This window comes from Frieseomelitta varia, unplaced genomic scaffold (genome assembly GCF_011392965.1).
Source record: "Frieseomelitta varia isolate USP_RPSP 00005682 unplaced genomic scaffold, Fvar_1.2 scaffold_822, whole genome shotgun sequence".
Lineage (NCBI taxonomy): Eukaryota > Metazoa > Arthropoda > Insecta > Hymenoptera > Apidae > Frieseomelitta > Frieseomelitta varia.
Window position 1 is genome coordinate 15,482 of NW_025110615.1, and position 19,744 is coordinate 35,225.

Genomic DNA, 19,744 nt, shown 5'->3' on the forward strand with positions numbered 1-19,744 from the left:
AGTGTCAAGCTGGAGGCGACGTATGGCCACGAATCAGTCTAAAGCTTGAAACGAAACGTATAACGAAGCGGGGATAAAATCAAAAAAAAAAAAAAAAAGCGAGAAAAGAGAAGGATAATCGAGCTTTCCTCTTCCTACGTTGTACGAGAGATTCGCGGCGTTTCTTTTGGCTTTCACGGCGGGAGAGATGAAACACAAAATGCGAGAGAAAACAAAAAGAAGGAGAAAGGAAAAGGCGAGGGTTAACAAAAGGGAAAAACAAAAAGCAAGGGAAAAAAAGAAGGAGCAAAAAGGAAAAAAAGACATGATAAAGCATGAAGACGATTTAGGGGCGCGCCTCATCGTTATAGCTCTTAATACGATAGTAATATTACGAGTAATAAACAAAAAGTGAATTAACCAGAATATGCGTTTATGTTATTTAGTTCTAAAAAAAAAAAAAAAAAAAAAAATGAAAAAAAATGTAATAAAAGTCAATCGTGTTACCAACTCGATCGTTTTGTTTATTAATCCGATCTCCTTTTATCAACGTCCTTCTCCTTCGTGTATATTATATTGTACGAGACCTTTTGTGAATGCATTATATTATGTAATATAATATATTACATATATATATATATATATATATATATATATTATATTATGTTACATGTGTTATACCGAACATTTTGAAATTTCATTGGAACTAGAATGAAATTCGTCTATCAAATCTGAAAATATACATAGAAACTCACACAGTTAAGTTGATCTTCGATATCCGTTATACATATAAAATTATCGTATAAAATCACTATCGAGTGTGCTATACACCAGTAGTAGCTACTAAATTTGATCAAGCAAATCGTCTCAATGAAATTTGAAAACGTTTCATATGACAAGTGTGTTCAAATATTTCCGCGAGCTACGTGTTAAACGGCATTTATCGCGATGACGTGGGAATTTCAAGAATTTCGACCCGGCGCATTTCGCTGTGCGTGCAATTTCGCGCTACTCCCAATTTTTCTTTCTTTTTCCTCTTTTACGCAACTTCGGCCGCCGATTTCGAAAGCGGCCAAACGACTCGTGCCACTTGCCAATATCGGTGTCGTATATCATTTTTTCCAAACAATCGTTCTTCAGTACGAATAAAAACCTCCCGGCGAAACGGTGGTGCAAACCAGCCGAAGACACTCCCGACTGTTTCGTCCACCGCGAGATGGAAAGTTCCCCGTGTCGATCCGAAAGCAACTGAATCAATCGACAAAATGAAGTATCGCCGGCAGAGCTTTATCGTTTTATTCGTTCTGTCTGGTCTGGCGACTCCTCGTTGCTCGAGCGAGGAGATAACGCTGAGGATCAACCTGGAAGAACCCGTCGCTGTGACTGATGAGAAATTTCTCAGTCTCACCATTGATCCAGTAACACTATTAGCCGGGAATGCGCTAAGGTACGTACGTTGAATTTATAACTAGCTTTTTCTACAGTGGCTAACCTTGTTCCGTGATAAACAAATTTTGAAAAAAACCGGTTTTTTGAAAAAAACTTTTCCTTTCTTTCTTTTGGCCCGCAGTAGTATTTCGCGCGCAATAACGACAGAATCGGGCCAAGAACGAGCGTGGAGCAATTTGAGATCAATTTAAAACCAATCGATAGAGCGCAAGACTTCGATAACTCGTACAGAATGAAAGAAAAAAAAAGCCATCTCTGTGACTCCGCGCGCGTATCCTTTGAACGAAACGATATCCAATCTAGCTAACGAAACGTGCGCGTGTTTTAATTTGAATTTCAAACTGTCGCGGAATTTCGTCCGATGCTCGTTCACCGCTCGGAAAAAATCCTGACGAAACTGGGCAGAAATCAATGCGATTAACCGGCGATAATCGCATTCATCGACGCAAGCAATCGGACGTGATTATTGCAATTTCAGCACGGATTTCGAGAGGAGCATAAATCTAGCGAGAGCCTTGAGCCCTGCATATTTACGGTTCGGAGGACCACGTAATTCCCTCTACTACTTTACCGATCCGAATTCTCAGGACGCCGATGACGAGAGAAAAATTGTATCCGGTGAGCTTAATCGTTATCACCCTTTAATCGTTTCTCGTTATTTGAGTAAGTCACGTATACACTAACTAACCTGTGAATGTATTTGTCTTTGGTAACACTAATCTCAAGTTTTCATGCGGTTATTTGACAAAAGAAAGAGAATGATTGAAATTAGTGTTATCATCGAGTTCGAAAGGTTCATAGCGAATTTAAGAATTCGAAGGTAATTATATTCTCAGAAAAAGTTCGAGTATTTCTTAAATTTCTGTGTTACTACGCGCGTCGCTACCATACTTTTCTTGTCTCGCTAAAATTACGAGCAATCAATTTTTCAACAATCCGCTTAAAACATATAAACTCGACTTTCACTGATATCGCTAACAACAAGTTTATGATTTTTCATTTGAAAGTAAGGATAGAAATTACCAAGAAGCAGTAAATTTATTGTTTTGCCTGCTAGCCTATCTAAATATACTTTAAATTGAGAAAATATTGCAAACTTTGGGACGAAAAACGCGCGACACGTCGTTCCAGCGCAAGAGGTTGAGAAACACACCGACTTGACAACCATTTAAAAAGATGTGACACGATCCGATTGAAATGCAAAATAGTCCACTCGAGTGGCTAATAAATTCTCCGTCGATGTATCCAGCTAACTTGACCGCGATACAGTCGATATACACACCGAACGTTATCACGGTTAATTTAGGCGGTAATGTAACGGACGACGGCCTACAAAGGATCCTACATGCATCCGTTCACTCTAAAGTTGCATTAACGACGAAGCGCCTATCACACACATCTTCCTCGGCCAATTTCGCGGCCGATGCAACACCGTGGTCAGCCAGTTGCAGAAACTGCCCGAATTAACCTAAACAATGCTTCATGCGCCGGTGCGTGTCCATATGCGAGGCGAGAGGTGTTTTGAGAAGAGAAACGAGAAGGTTTATGTACCCGCCACAGCTGTACATCCGCGCGTATATCACGTATCACACATCATCGTTATCCTAGCTCGAGCAGCGAGTAGTCTAAAGACACCTATGTGTATTTCACTCGTGGACGTACCTCGCGTTACTTTACTTCAACCACTCCCCTGTCTGATTTACGTGCAAACGTAAGGTGCGAACCGTAGCAAACGAGCTTAGTAATTTAACGTTTGGTACGTTTTTCTGCACGACGTAATCGGACACTGAAACGGCAGCAAATTCTCCTTCTCTGTTTTCCATTTGAGAGTTGAATCTGACCCAAGGGAGCAAGTTGGGCTGAACTCGGGTTGTAATTGGAAAACTGGAGGATTCTAAGAAATTTCGAACCTCCTGATGATACCTGATGATACAGTGAACTAATTGGTTCTATTAGTTCTTGCAGTAATGTTGGAACAATTTAATCTCAATCATTTGAAGAAGAAAGTAATTCGTTCTAGACTGATGGATACAACTGTGAAAATAGCTTTTACACGTTGTATTTATATATAAATTCATCAGTTTTTTTTTATTACTGTGTTTTATGTATATTATACCGATCATATTACCACACACAATATATTTTATATGTACAGTATGTTACTTTACATATACATATATTATAGCTACGCTATACAGTGAACGCAATTTTATTAATGGCAGTAGAGTAAATCTATCAACTCAGCGTACAAGTAAAATAATTAAAAAGAATTATACGAATTAAACTTGTGATCAATAGGTAATCAAACAATCTAATAGGGATACCCATAAGTAATTTCGTTTTTTTTCAAATTTAATAAACATTATACATCTGGTGACAATAATTTGAATGAAATAAAATTTTATACAGCATCAAAAAACGACATTACCCCTAACATGTCACGAGTAGTATGTCTACAAGTAGAAATCGTTTACAGAATAATTTAATCCCTTTAAAAATCGATTTGTGACTTTTCAATATCACAAAACAATCGATAATATTTCGTTCTGACTTTGTCCGCAAAGACTGTTTGTCAGAGCATTCTTTTCGTTTTAAAATGCCCATAATTAAGACATCTCATAGCACGTATTACGATCGTAGAGTCAGACTGGGTTCTGACCCATCAATGGGCGGAAAAGGCAGGATTGGATGTGATCGCCTGCATTTCGCCAGAGACTCGACAAAAGAGGTTCGAGGAGTCCGAAAATGCGAGGGAGATCATTTCTTTCAGCGATCACATGGATTTCAATGCCAACTGGCAGCTGGGATATGGTAAATTGATTCACGAGTGCCCGTCACTGATCAAAAGTCACGTTGATCAATTCCACAAATTGAAAAATAATGAAAAACTATCTCTAGCCTCGAAGAGAAAATGTCAAGCGAATCTTTGGAATGTTAAACGATAGAATTCGACGATCGACAGATCCGATTTAGAGAGAGTCCAATTGTAACTTGAAACGTCGCGTCAACTCTTGAAATCAGAAGTAATTTACAGAAAATGAAGTTGCGTGTCAAAAAATTTTATAAAAAAAAAAAAAAAATAGCAACAGGCCTCGAAATTGAGACATTTCGTTGCAAGAAACGGAATCGATCAGTCAGTGACTTTTGAAAAGTTCGTTCAATCAATGGAAAGGAGAAGATGCACTTTAACATCGATTTTCCAGAGTGCCAAATTAGATGCAATCTATCGGCTGGTGATTTAGGGAAGCAGACGGTCGGCCTGCGAAAAGTATTGGACGAATACCCGAGATACTCGAGCAGCGTCATTACTGGACCCGATGTCGTGGCTTATAACAGCGTCAAGTACCAGGAGTATCTTCGAGATTACTTCGGCGTTGCCGCGCCTGCACTCTCGGCCGTCACGTGGCATCCGTAAATTTCTCCCCTCACTCGCTAAAACACATCCGCTCTAACGTGGGAATTTTAAATCGACGATGCTCGAAATTAATTGCAGCGACTTCGACAGCGTTACTCTGGGAAACGGCGGAGCCTTCGTACATCAGGATAATTTAGAGGAAGAGAAGGAGGAGATGTTCAAAGTCATAGGTCGTTTTATAGAGAACAAACCACTATGGATTGGTGAGAGTTTCCTCTTTCTTTTTTAATTCCTTCGTATTCACCTTTTTTTTTTTTTTTTTTTTTTCAAAAGGAAAGCAAAGGAATTTAATTTAATTTCTGTTCAAATGCGTTTCAACTTTTTCAAACGTAGGGAAATTTTCATAGAAATTATGGTTAGTTATCTGTTCATATTGTGAACCTATTACATTAAAAACTCGAAAGGTGGTAGCTTGCTTCCTAAGATTGAATTAGTAATTAACTTTCACAAATATAATGTTAAAAATACATCGTTCCTAACGTACGACGAAATTAATTTTGACGAAAGCCGAGTCAAGCCCAGAAGAATGCAAAAGCTCGTTCATCGGAGCGCTCGTTTTGACTAGAAGGCTAGGAAACGCGGCGAAATTAAACGTGAACGTGTTCATGAGGCAACCGACCGACCTGACCCGACCAACTCCAGTGAGTTTCTCGGAATATCGTGAATCAAACTGCCGCGTTAAAAAGAAATCCACTAATCGGCTAATCGACGTTAAATTACACACAGGATTACTGGGTTTCTCTTCTTCACAAAACTCTCGTCGAACGAGAAGTATTCGACGCAAGGATTCAAACTGGCAACGAGAATCACGTATATCTTTATTGCCAGTGCGCGAAAGCTTCCAACAGACACGAAAGAGGATCCATCGTGATCTTTGGTGTGAATTTGAGTCCAGAGGACATCGCGATTAATTTCGAAGAGGCCGAGATCACCACTGTTCACGAGTACATTCTTTCGCCAGGTCTCGATGCTCCTAACAGAATGTTTGCCAAGTAAGTATAATAAGAAACTGTGTGTGAGAATAACAATTGTCTCGACACTATTTTGCTACGTACAGTTGCACTGTGTATTTCTCGTGTATGTTTAGAACCATTTTCTTAAACAACAAATTGCTGACTTTAACCAACAACACTATACCTGAGATACGGCCGAAGATTTTGAACGACACGAAAGGTGTGGATTTTCAATTACAATCGGGTGACATCGGTTTCTGGGTTGTTCCCGATTTAAAGGTAACAAAACATGCTCCTGTCGTTTTATTTTTTCCTATACTGAATTCGTGAAAATTTTTTACCAGTGTGTTTTCTATACGAGAAAGACTTATAATAAAAACACAAATTACTACAGAAATGTGATAAATGTTTCTATAGCGATTTGTAGATAAATTTCAAATGCTTGTCTGTAGAATCAGTGCAGAATTTTCGAGAACAAACTTTCGCGAATCAGCGTACGGACACTTGCTTATTTTGAGTTGAATACTAGAACACAGATATACTTTTATACTTGGATTAATTTTATTGTGCAATCCTGTTATGTGCACTTATTTTATAATAATACTTGAAAACAAAACTGATATTTTACGTATATATATATTTACGAAAAAATATATATATATATATAATAAATAAATAATATATATATATATTTAAAAAATTCAGTCGAAGAATTACTCGATGAATTGGACAGAAGACTTCGAAAAACGTGACCAAAATCGAAAAAAGACTTGTGGAAGAAATTAGAAGAAGCGTGGAAAGAAATTCTTTCCTGAAATATTGATAAAAGTTAATCGAAAAAATGCCACGGTTAGTTCAGGCTGTCATATCTGCACGAGGCGGATATGTCGGCGAAACAAAGATATAAGATACATAATATACTTCTTGGTGAGATTTTTGACACATAAACTGACATATGTATTCTAGATATTATACATATGGAATAAGTAGTAATTTCGTTTCATAAAATAGGAAATATTTCATCGAATATAATTGCCCGTACCTTAATTTGTCGTAGTGTCCGGTGACTTACGGTAGCGTATATATATATCAGCGAATCGTCTGATTCTTTCAGATAAAATCTTGCATGAGAAGCGACGAAACATCGAGAGCAAAACCCTCGCATAATTACAAAAACGTGGCGAACGTGAAGATGCGGGTTAAAAGATCTGTGCGTGAGCATCGAGCAGCCGCAATGAACGAAATGATGAACCGAATAAACGACGGCTCGACGTTCAAGTCAAACGTTGAGAGAGAACTCAAGAGACTGAAGAGATTCGTGAGAAGGAAGTTGGACGATTACGAGAGTAGATCGCTGTTAAATATCAGAGGATTATCCGACGAGAGGACCGGCGATGTCTCGACGCAGCCGGAGGAAAACATGCAGAATAAATTGCAGGAGTTCAAGAAGCGTCTCGCCCGTCTCAGAGGTCTGCTAACCTCGAGCGACACGAGGATCGAATTGAGGAAACCGATTGCCGACCTCGTCACCGACGCCATCTCCTTGATGATGAAGATACAGAACACTCTGAAAGCCATCAAGAAGCAAACCGGCCAGGAAAATAGGAAAAGATCGTCCGACAGTGTCAGAGAGTCTCTGAATACTCTGTACGAGCGTTTAGCTCGCGGCAACTTGGACGAGCCGATCGACAATGAAAGGAGAGGGACGGATCGAGAATCTAAAAGGACCAGGAGAGATCTACTCGCGGAGATTGGAGGGTCTACGGCCTTGGAAAGGGACAGTCATTTACGGAGAGCGGCCGGATACGGCAGAGATCGTAAAAGCGTGGAGTTGGAAAGCAACGACAGCGGTGGAAACACGTTCCGCGAACTTTTCGAGGCAAATCCGGTGGAAGATTTATCGGAGGACGACGCGTTCTACGAACACTCCCCTCTAAACAGAGACTACGATTACGTGTTCGTTGAAAATTCTCCTTGGCGCCGCGATCGTTCGAAGAACGACGAATTAAAAATTCGGAGGAAACTTTCGAAGATGGATTACGATGCGGTGAACGATCGTCCGTGGACTGGCCGCGAGAACACTTACGATTATCCCTTCTACGAGCGTGCAGATCTCGTTGAAAGTTCAACGCCGTGGAAAGATCCGACGGAACTAAATTCGAAAGAGTCCAGCGAAGCGTGGGAGGAGCAAATTTATGATCATCGGGGAATCAATGGATTTGTCAGTGGGGAGGAATTTGACGTTGCGGAAACTGAATCAAATGAAAGTCACAAAGTTGATAGAGACAGGTGGAAAGAATTAAACGATTATCACGAGCCCGGTGACATTGGTGTACGGAATCACAGACCAGTACACAACCCTTTCATCGAATCTGATGCCCCATTTGTCACAGGAACCTATAGATCTCGAAATAATGACAGACTTGGCAATGAGAAGGAATTGAAATTCGTAGGAACTCGGCCGAACGAAGATCACAAAGTCCAAGACGATAACGGTGGATTAAGAGGAGCGAACGATTACCACGAATCCATTAATCTTCCGAAAAATCATAGACCCATATACAGCCCTTTGATCGAACCCGGCGCGTCCGTTCTTCGATATATATTGACTGGACAGCCATCGAACGAAAGAAAGAATTATTATGCAAAGAAAAAATCTCCCCCTGATTACTATCCAAGTTCTATGGGGAAAGGACCGGATTTCACGATCGGATCTGATTATCGTGGAAATAAAAGATCGAGGAGAAGGGACGAAGATCTGCACGCGATGTTCGACGAAGAGATGATCAACGAGGACGACGCGAACTCGAGGGACTGCAAGTGCAGGATGGTTAGAAATTCGAAAAGCTGCAGCTGCCGATCGAAGAGAGACGCTGTTGAATCTTTGGAATCATTGGAGTTCGAGGTTCATCAAATTCCAGTCGCCGGGCAACTGAGCAAGGACATAGTTAAATCGAGCATACGCGAAGATACGGACGTTGAGGTATTTTCAGAATTCAACGGGCACCCGTTCGAGAAAAAATTGCAAACTGAATCTTCGAGTCCGGGAATTAATGGAGAATCAGATGTACGAGAATCCTCAGAAATCAAAGATTCACGCCTGAAACCGGATCTCCTCGTTCCACAGCCTTTAATCACTGACGAAGCGTACGAAACAACGTTTGCAACGCTGATAACACTCGGGGATCCTTACGAGAAAATGGAATCACAAACTGAACCGAGCGAAGGTGTAGAATCTTCGGCGATCAGAAGCATAAGTTCGGATCCTTCGATTCGGCAGCCATTGATCAACGACGAACGCGAAGAGGCATTCGCGACGTTGACAAAACGGAACCGTTTCGAGAAAGCGGAATTGGAAGGCAGCTCGAAGCCAAAGATCAGTCGTGACACGATGTCAAAGTCTGAATCGTTGAAATCGGCTGAAACGAACTTGGAGGATTTGAACGAAGACGTACTTGATCGTTCGGACGTGGAAGAATTTTCAGTGCTCGCAGCCGCGAGTACACCCGCGGAGAACTGGGAATTACAGGACGAGTCCTCGTCGAACGTGGAAATTGTACGAAACGAGAAGACACCGCGTTCGTCGCAAATTGAAACGAGCGTGGAGAGCAATCGCGAGATCCCCTCGCTGCAAAGCAGAACGGACTTTGAAACGTCGTCGACTTCGGACTTGAAAGCGCGCGACGAGAGCACGTTTTTTCTCTGTGGGCCTGACGAGAAGAGGGAGGAGGCGGCGGCGATTAATACTGCGAAGTATACTGCGTTTAATCGCGAAAGTTCTACGCCCGCCGTTGTCGTTGGCGAGGAGGAGGGGAATGCAAAGGAGAAAGGAGATGCCGAGGAGGCCGCGGCTCCGGGAGCGGAAAGTTCAAGCACGACAGTTGAGGCGGTTTCCTCTTTATCAGAGGGAACTATCGGACAAGAATCTGAAAACAATTACGATAACGGTAACGTTGTCGGAGCGAACTCGAAACGGGAGGCCAAACTCCGTGAGGCGCAACTCCCCCGTGAAAAAGCCGAGCTCGCGAGCCTCCCCGCTCAGACTAAGAGGAGATTAAACGTGTTTAAGCCGCGGGCGTCGAAGACGGTGGAAACACTCAACGCGTTGAAAGATCTGTTCCTCAAATTAAAAGAAGAAACGCGCGGCACAACGTCCGCCGCAAGGCGGCGATCGCGGATCAACAAGCAGAGAAACGAAACGAGGCAGATGAAAGAATTGCGGAGGAAATTGCGGGATAAGAGGCAGATGATACTGCAGAAATTCGAGAGAGGCATCCGCGGTATGATAGATAACACGGAGCAAGACCCGGAGTGGAGAAAGTTAAAAAGGAGGGAAGCGTGGGAGAGGATCCGAGACAGTGAAGATTTTCGAGATATGATTGATCGCGAGAAACTGGCTTACGCGTTGATGTATCAACCGGCCAAGTACCATTCGAAGAGGGAGGTTGACTCGAGCGAAGAAGCCGAGATGATGGAAGTACCGGAAGTAACCGAGATCGTCCGAGCGAGGAACGTTAGACGGAGAGTTTTTAATCCGAGCGATCGGGGTAACTTCCGCGACGCCACGATCGTGGAACATCCCGAGCCTGGTAAATTAAGAAAGAAGATTATACAACTGGCCAATTTGCATCGGGGTGAAAAGCCGAGTAGAGGAAAATCTGAGAGCAAGGGGAGCAACAACAAGGTTTATCTCGCCGTGGTGGAGGACATCGAGAGACCGCGAATATTTTATTACGAGGAAGATCCGGAAAACGAAGAAGAGAATAGGGACGCGCAGGTAATTAATTTCATTGTCATTCTGTTTCGTTTAAGATTCGTCGAAACTCCTCGTTCAATTAATCGTTCAATTAATCTTTTTTTCGTTTAATTAACTTGGCCCGAACAGGCACGCTCTCTCTATAGCAGTAAGTACAATCGGCCGCTACAGAAGCCTTATCGCGAAAGTCTTAAAGCCGTTCAATATTCCGAGGAAGAGGATCAGGAAGAATCAGATGAACTCCCCGAGGGCAGAGAAATATACATAATCGATCCGTCCGAGTACAAAGGAGGGGATCCACCGATGCAATTGTACGGAACTCCGTCGAAATCGAGGATTAATTTGAAGAAAATAATCAACTGGAAACCTAGTTCAAGCTACAAGTCCTACGAAACGCGTCAACCGGCGCGGAGGCACGATGAAATCCCGGACGAGAATTCCTCGGATGCGATCATCGAGGAAATTGTCAGAACTATATTCGACAACGTCGACTCTCGGGTCGAAAAGCTTTTTAAAAAATCGGCGAGACTCGACGAAGAGGAAGACACAGACGAACGTGAAGAGAACGAAGAAAATTACGAGACGAGTGCGCAATCTTCGGAGAAAACTGACGCGCAAGGTGTCAGATATCTGAGGGAGAGTGATCGAGATGTTTCGGAGGAAGAAACGCAAACTGAGGAGGACGATGTTTCCGTATCGCTAATTTCTCGAGAAAACGCCACGGACGCTAATATTTCTGTCGAAGATTCGAAAGAGGAAGACGCTGCGCGTGTCCGAGAACAAAGGGACGTTGGATCGAAAGAATATTTTACGCCTGTGCCCATTTTCATGCGCGAAATATCGGACGTAAGCCGGAAAAGTGAATCAATTAACGATTTACATCCGAAGCAGAATTCAGAGAAGATTCCATCTGGGCCGAAAATTGAAAAGGCGAGAGGACATCTCGAGACAAAGAAGTTGTACGGTAAAACATTGGCGAGTATGAAGAAACAAATTTATTTAACGAGTAAAAGCGACGAGTCTAAAAAATATGAAAATTTCCCGAAAAATCTGAGAATTTTAAGTTCCTTGACATCGAAGTCGTACGATCACTTTGGTGAAGTAGGTTCTGTTGAATACTCGTCGATCGAGGTGAATCCGATTGTTGGAGCAAGAGATCTGTATGGAAAAATTTCCAAAGACTGCCATGGTGCATCAGACACCGTGGGGATAGATCCAGAATTGGATAAAAGTAAGAAACGTTCAGACGATGCCTCGTACGGAGATGAGAGTGTTCCCAACATGCAAGAGCTTCGTAACGAAAAGGAAGATAAAGATAATAAAGAAGTGGATTTAAAGGAAGCACCGTTTTCTGATGTACCTGAAACAATGAGGGTGTTGCCATGGATAAGAAAATCTAATAGACTCCGAAGGGAAGCAACGAATCAAGAGACCAACGAAAATAACAAAGCGGAGAAGGTAAGCTTTAATTCTACAATAAATAATTACATCTTTAGTCTCAAAATTTCCTACATTATTGATATTGTTGTTATTATTATTTTTCTTATATTTTGTCAAAAATGACGAGTGGATTATACCGTGAGAATTTATTTAAATTGCCACTGTATGCGATTAAAAAAAATTCAATTCATAGATATTCTAAGATCGAATATGTTTGTGTCATCATAGAACTCTGTAGTGAAATTCGCATAAAATCCGAATGATTCTGTTTCAAGGTGCAGCCGTCTGAATTGCAACATCTAGATTTAGATGGATCTTCCAGCCCGAGGAACCTGATATCTAGTCAGATCGATGACGTCGAGAAATCGCTGATTCAGAAGATATCACTTGAAAAATTCTCGACTTCGAGAAGGAATGCCAACAAGAGGAAGAATATCAAGAGAAACAACGACGATGGATTGTCGTCTCTTTTGCAGAGAAGCATACCAAAGTTGGGGAACGTAGTGATGAACGGATTGAATAAAGCGGAGAATTTTACTGGATCGGTGGAACGGTTAATTATGAATCTGGATGAGAAGTACAACAAAACTTTGAAAGAGGAGCAACGAAGAGATTCCACGAGTACTAGGTCAATTGGTCCTACTGAGAATGTTCTTCACAATGCGGTAGCGAATGTGAAGAAGATTTTTATACTGCTCAGCGGGATCACTAATCTTCTTCAGGGTAATCAACAGTAACGCGAACGCTACACAATTTGTAAAATGAACTCTGCTCTTTTTCTTTTCCCTCCTTTTTTTTTATTCAACGCTATTTTTGTAATACTGTTTTTAATTTTGTAATATTTTAATATCGTTCGAGAAAATAAAGATTATCGTAAAGTATGTTCGATTTTAATGAACGAACTTAATCCTCCCCTACCAGGCATAAATGGAATAAATGCATACTGATCCATTTTTTTTAAAAATGTTATTAAATATAACGTGCATATATATGTATATATATGTAACATTGTTTCCATTAACGTTATTTATTGACGTCCTACATGTAGCAAAATACACAATACAGTTACTCGTATGCATTGCAAAATTATGCAATTACCTGACACCACAAATTTTACAATACAGAAATGTCAAAACACGTATGCAACTTTGAGAATAATACGTATGCATCGGCCGACAAATCGCACAGTCGTCCATCGATACCGATACGGATCACTTCGAGAGCTAAGAAGATATTAATGTCAAACGCGCAACGATTCGCCGGTGATCACGAGTGACTCCCCGGTAACCATCATGTATCGTCCTATCTTTGCATGGTTCTTACTTCTTGCGCTGGTTGCAACGACGTACTCGAAAAGTATCAACGTTAATAGCGAAGACATTGGAAATCATTCCACCGACAGGTAAAAGAACTTTGCTTTTTACATTCAAAAATAAAACGCATACATACACTGTCGTCCACAAATCGTTTAACACGCATAACTTGATATTTTTACTATATTTTCAAAACTACGATGAAATCTTCCTCTCATTAAAAGATTTTCATCATACGATTCTCAACTATTGTAAAATCTTATTATAAAATTCTTATAAATTTCTTGCTACAAGATTTTCTTTCCATTTCAAACGTTGGAGTTGGAGTGGAGTGCGTTTACGATAATAAGAAAGTGTTCAGACACCAACGATATTGTACGTAACGCGAATTATTTCGGACGTACAATATATTAGTCTTACTCTTTAAGAACACCGTGTTTTAGTCTAACAGTAATAAGCCGCACACAGACCCTGACGAATGTGGCTATCATATTTACGAAAAATAATTCAACAAATTTTCTCCAGAATATATTTCAGCAGCCCATATTGCAGGATTTGCCATTCCCTCATAAATTCTCCTTATCCCGCTACCATTTATCTGGCTTTCCACCGGAGTACATCGGAACATTCTTTCGATTTTTCAAACGACCCTTTTCTTTGGACGAATTTCGGATTAGGTGCCGTTCTACTGGATTGCACACACGCGAAAGTGTGTTAGTCGCCCAAGAGCAACGCTGGCGCAACTGTTAGGCGTCAGCGTCGCTTAAATTACATTCCGTCGGCTTGCTTGCCAAGATAGAATTTCGAATTCGAAAGAAACCCCTGAATCAACATAATTTATGTCCGTATGCGAGTCGCGGGGAAATAAATCGGGGAATTTCGTGCCGCTTTCGGTGAATTTCGGCGGTACGCTTTACGCTCAGTCTTTGACCGAACTTCACTACGATGGAAATATAAATTCGGTTGGTTTTCTAATAGAAAATTTCACCTCGGTGAACACTTGAATCTCGATTTACAAAGCTCGACGTGATTGAATTTTAGGGTACAATTATTTTAAGGTAAAATTATGACGCATGGTCACAACATTCGAGACACTCCAGGACTGTACGATTAAGTAATTAAAGTTCAAGTATTGGATTGTTCGAATTTAGAAAATTTCAATAAAATATGCCAATTATCTTGATTTTTATAAATCACGATAGCTATTTCAATTAATTTTGCATTTGAAACAAATGAACATTGTCATAAAAGTGGCAACATCAAGATTGACTAGTAAAATTGTAATTCGCCATCTTGAATTTCTCCGCACACTTTTACTCCGAAATTCTCGAACAAACCAATATTTTCACAAGGTATATTCGTGGTTGTTCACTTACCAAGACGTGGCTCGAACGATCTCCGACACCAGTTTAACTCCTATAACTCCACCAGAAGCACCGGATCACGTTTTCTTAAATAACACTCACTATTTCACTTTATAAAATTATACTCCGCCTCGAAATTTACACGTGTTATCGCGAGCGCGAGCGAAGCTAGAATAATCAAAGGATGTTCAAGTATCGTCGTTCTGTTCCTAACGCGAGTTTTTGTTATCGTTCTTCGAACGGGAGTCTTGCCTTTTCCAAGAAATATCGAAGTTCCACGACGAAAACAAAAGTTCCTGGAATTATAACACAACACGCTTAGTTCGTCAAAATTTAAGCAAAACAGTAAAATTTTAAAGCAAATAATTTAGAACTGTCAACATTCTTTCATTTTCTTTATCTCATTTTGTCAGTAGAAACGTACGGTTGCATTGTTTATGCTGCTTGGTAACGACATTTTGTAAATTTACATCATCTATAGATCACTAGATTAATTTTTAGTATTGTACTGTATAATTATTAAATTATTTAATTTCAATATTTGATATTTTTTTTCAATGTAACGTCTTTAATATTTACATGAATTTATCAGACGAAAGAAAAGACATTTTTGCACACAAAACTCGTACCTAATGATATTATAAAGTAAATTCTACCAAGATAACTGATATTCCGAATCAACAAGATTACGTTACGAAACAACTAAATTTCCTTTTTCCAGAATCAGCGCTACATTTTCTCCATCGAGTCAAACCGAATCTAACTCTAAGGCCAATAATAAGAGAAGCTTGCTGATTCTGTTGCCAAAAACCAAGGAAGAAGAAAATACAGAATGCCAAAATCAGAAAACGAAACGCTGTAAAACATCGTTCCGCAGGGATACGGCGATACCCAAGGAAAAACATCGAACCACGTTCAAGCCGAGGAACACGGGAAACCCTCCAAATAATGAAAGAGACCGTGAATATTTTGTTGGTCAAAAGCGAAACCTGCAACTTCTTTCTTCGAAGGAACCTTTGGCAAAACCAGGTCCACACCCCGTGACCATGGAACAAGCGATGAATGCAACGTTTCGCGACGCGAGTGTGCTAGATTCGCTTCGAAAACAATTAACGCCCAATAGTCCTACCGTGGCTGCCTCTCAACCAAATTTCGCGCCAAAGACAAGCGTGTACGACGACGGTAAATTCATTTGTTACTGCAGAAAAAAGGTCAATCCCACTTTTAGAAAAGACCCGGCACGCGTCGCTCCGAAGCCGCAGGGATTATCGAGGAAGCTTAAACCGGCGAAGAAACTTCCTAATAGAAATCCGCTTGTAGGTAGCAAACAACCGGCTTACGCAAATGTTCCACACGAATCACCTTCGACTAAAAACTTACCTCCGACGTATCCTACCGTTTCGAAGTATCCACTTGGCTATATACCTAACAACATAAACCCAATTTTTCCACACGAGGGACATGGAACAATACCGTACATTCCATACATTTATCATCCGGATCCTCGAGTTTCGATACCCAAGATCCCAGACGAAGGAGAAACTCCAAATGTTAATACTCCGTTGGAATCAACAGCAACTAAATCCGACTCGATTGTTGGGCAAGAGGCGTCAATCAGCGAGCATGATCCAAATGAAAACCAACGAACTTTTGACCAAGCTCCACCAAACATCGTTGGCAAGAGTCTGTCTCAATCTTCCGAAGATTCAATTCCTGCAACGTCTGTGAAGGAAAACGCTTCGAGCAATAGCAACGAGAATTCGAATATTCCCGACTACAATTTACAATCTATCCAGGCAGATCCTTCCGATAAAAATCGTTTAACACCGTTAGAGACGGTTGACTCTTTCAGAGAAGATTCTACCCTACAGGCTGCCAATCCAGGCATGAGTGTTGCATCATCTACGGACTTGAGGAACGGATTTGCGAATGGATACGAAACGACAAGCAGCGGGAACGTAGATTACTCTGACATCAAGGAAGTTACGACCGCATATTTCACATCGAAAGCTTATGACAACCAAGCTGGACGCGGTTATGGTAATTCTCTTATAAGCAGCACGGGTACCATGGATTCAAATTCGGCGGAACTGCAGAATCGACATAATGGCCCGGCAGGGGACTCGGGAGAATCCGAGAATGTTGGAATGAATTTGGACACGAAAGACTTGCATAATGCAAAGGAGCTTGACCAAGGAAACAATGAAGAAAATGTTATGCCGGGAACAAATAACCCGTTTTGGAGTCAAAAATCGACAAGCAACGTGAATTCAAATTCGCAAGAGGATCCTAATTGTAATGTCAATTTGCCGAGTAAGCACAATGACGATTCTGCGGGAAATTCGAGAGAAGACGATGGCATGAATCTGAATACGAAAGATTTAAATAACGCTGGGGATCGAGAAAATAACGAGGAGGACGTTGCATTAGGGAAAAATAATCCCCAGTGGAATCAAGAAGAATCCGCAAACGACAATTCAAATCCGAACTTCGGGTCCAACGTGGAAGAAGACGAAGAAAATTTTGAACATCCATTTGCAGAAGACTCGGATGAAATTGGTACAACGATCGGTGACGGCCCATCGAACGAGAAATCTTCTGCAGAAGATTATGCGAGTGAATTGCCGGAAACGGAGAATAATGCCGGTCCGTTAAAGACCGATTACGAGAAGGAAAATTCCGTACGTAATAAATTCGAGGAAAAACTCGAGAGCGAAGAGAAAAGTCCAATTAGCGATTCTTTGGCGGACGAGACAATATATCCCGCCGACCCGGAAAACGATTATACGACAATTGCCGAAGATTTCATAAATACGGACAATGAGAGAGTCGGGGCGGTGCAAGTGACAATTCAGAGGAAAAACGAGGACGATCCTTCCATCGACCCGACGTTGGGACTGTCGAGAATCGACGACGATGATAATAGAGCAACAAATGATGCATCGAACCAGTTGCCTTTCTGCGACAACACGTTGCTCCAAAAATCGATAAAAACGGCAATTAATAACTTTGCCACGGCTGATTCGTCCGAAATGAATGAGAACGAGAACGAGGAAACAGTGGGCGCCGCGAAAGGGGAAGATTTACTGCCGGAAGTTGTACAAGTTCCAAACTTGAAGGGTATTTTGTCTATGCCGGCAATAGAGCGCACACTTTTGGATAAGATAAAAAATCTTCTGTCGAAAGCGACCGGAATGGGTAGGGAGAATTTCGACAGCGACTGGGCGACCAACGTGATCAAAGATAATCTACGGCACACGTTGGCTGCCGCGCCTGGTTCCAAGACAGAACTCCCACCGATGACCGTCGAGGAGCATCAATTCAAAAATGGCAAATGGGTGACAAATATGGTTACGCTGGAGCCTACGGACGAGAAAGACCGTACTCAAACGGATGTAGAAAGAATACAGTCCCACGTTAAAAACCTTTTGCGCGATCCAACCGTTGGTTTACAGGCAGCTAAGAACCCAGCTGTTCAGAACATGATCGTCCAAAGCGTCCGACATATCTTCAAGCCCAAAAATGCAGCCAACGATGAAAATATCGACTCGATCATTCAAAGCACTTTGAACGACGAATTAAACATCATGGAGATGGAAAGCGATGAAATTCCCACGACAGAAAATATATCTGAATCCGAATCTGAGTCCACCACTTTCGACGTGTCGAATATCGATATGAACAAGCTTTTGGACATCGCCAAAAGTGAAGCGGGTCTGGATGACAATAAAGACAGCGAATTACCTCCTTTAGAATCGTCTACGTATGAAAAAGATGAAGAGAATGTGAAAAACCAACAAACGCTTTCGCCTGCCATGGATTCTTTGGACGGAGGCATTGTTGGGGAAGCTATGAACTTTGGAACAAAGGCAAATCAGGATACAGAGGAATCTTCAGAACAAAACCAAACACCGGATAATATGAAAGAACTTGAGACTGAACCAATTGAAACTAGTGGAATATGGAACGTTGCTGCTACCTTGGAAGTTAAAGACGAATCTTCGACTACAAAAATAGAAGATTACGCGTCCGTAGAATACGATTCTCCAACAATAAATTCAGCAGAAAATGCTGGTGCTACGTATATGGAAGAAGCTGAAAATGTAGGAAGATCGATGGAACAGGAAGATAAAAGTTCGACACCGTATACAGACGATGCTACTTCCGCAGAAGATTTCACATATTTGGGAAAGATCGCAATGAAAAATAGGAATAACGCGGACGATGTGCAAAGTCTACGAAATTCCGAGCTGTTTTACGTCGGTGACGGTGTAAAGCTACCTTTGGAGATAAGAAAGCTGAACGACGGTTCTTACGCTTTATCGATTTCTAGAAAGGTTTGTGAACAATTATTAAATCAGGAGTGCCCTTGTTGCGTGCCCAGAGAAGGTAATGTTACCCGGACCGTGAGACGAAATTTAGAAATGGAAAATGCTGATGGAAGAATTTCCAAACGCGAATCGGTGAAATCAATTTTACTGAATGAAGGAGAAAGATGTAATCCAGCTGACGACAGCTTACAGATTTTCTCAATGCCTGTGGAAACTTTCGCGAGAAGATACAATCTGTCTCTGAACTTGGAGAAAGTGCAAACTCCGTGGGATTTCGACGCGAAGGGAAAGATTGATGGCCGATCGAGAGATCGATCGAAAAATTATAAGAATAAAAATGACAGCGGTAACTTTAAAAACAAAAGGACGTATAATAATCTACACAATGATGCAGCAAGTTTCGATCTTGAGAGATATCGTTATCAACGTAATATCAATGAAAGCGCAGATAAACGAGTAGAAATAATAACACAAGTATTAAACTGGTTAAGAGATATGGTATTAAGTACAAATAATAAAAGATGAATATATTTTCATTCCTCTAAAATTTGTAACACCATAATTTTTTATATATATTTTATTATCTTTTTATACTCCAATATGTTATTTTTTTTTATAATTTTCCTATGTAATATAAAGAGAAAATAAACAAAAAATATGTCTGAAAGTTTAAGAAAAATTAAATCCCTTCCAATTATTTTTAAATGACTCCAAATAACTCTAAAAATTTTATTAAAGGATAGT

At 40.9% G+C, this 19,744-nt stretch overlaps 2 protein-coding genes across 2 annotated transcripts; both read left to right on the plus strand.

The window, feature by feature from the left end:
* Positions 1-1,011: 1,011 nt before the first annotated feature.
* LOC122536353 lies at positions 1,012-12,768 on the plus strand. Its single transcript, XM_043668671.1, has 11 exons — positions 1,012-1,426; positions 1,907-2,046; positions 4,069-4,239; positions 4,632-4,839; positions 4,922-5,046; positions 5,351-5,484; positions 5,570-5,835; positions 5,931-6,075; positions 6,911-10,573; positions 10,682-12,010; positions 12,268-12,768. The coding sequence occupies exons 1-11, from the start codon at positions 1,245-1,247 to the stop codon at positions 12,727-12,729; spliced, it is 6,825 nt and encodes a 2,274-aa protein (XP_043524606.1). The 5' UTR covers positions 1,012-1,244; the 3' UTR covers positions 12,730-12,768.
* Positions 12,769-13,284: 516 nt separating this feature from the next.
* Positions 13,285-19,554, plus strand: LOC122536325. Its single transcript, XM_043668621.1, has 3 exons — positions 13,285-13,394; positions 15,391-17,393; positions 17,472-19,554. Exons 1-3 carry the CDS (start codon positions 13,285-13,287, stop codon positions 19,523-19,525), a joined length of 4,167 nt encoding a protein of 1,388 aa, XP_043524556.1. The 3' UTR covers positions 19,526-19,554.
* The last annotated feature ends 190 nt before the right edge of the window (positions 19,555-19,744 follow it).

Coding starts and splice junctions, on each gene's coding strand:
- LOC122536353 (XM_043668671.1), top strand. CDS start 1,245: ATGAAGTATCGCCGGCAGAGCTTTATCGTTTTATTCGTTCTGTCTGGT. Junction 4,240..4,631: donor CAACTGGCAGCTGGGATATG/GTAAATTGATTC, acceptor TCGATTTTCCAG/AGTGCCAAATTAGATGCAAT. Junction 6,076..6,910: donor GGGTTGTTCCCGATTTAAAG/GTAACAAAACAT, acceptor TGATTCTTTCAG/ATAAAATCTTGCATGAGAAG.
- LOC122536325 (XM_043668621.1), top strand. CDS start 13,285: ATGTATCGTCCTATCTTTGCATGGTTCTTACTTCTTGCGCTGGTTGCA. Junction 13,395..15,390: donor GGAAATCATTCCACCGACAG/GTAAAAGAACTT, acceptor TCCTTTTTCCAG/AATCAGCGCTACATTTTCTC. Junction 17,394..17,471: donor ACTCGAGAGCGAAGAGAAAA/GTCCAATTAGCG, acceptor CAATTGCCGAAG/ATTTCATAAATACGGACAAT.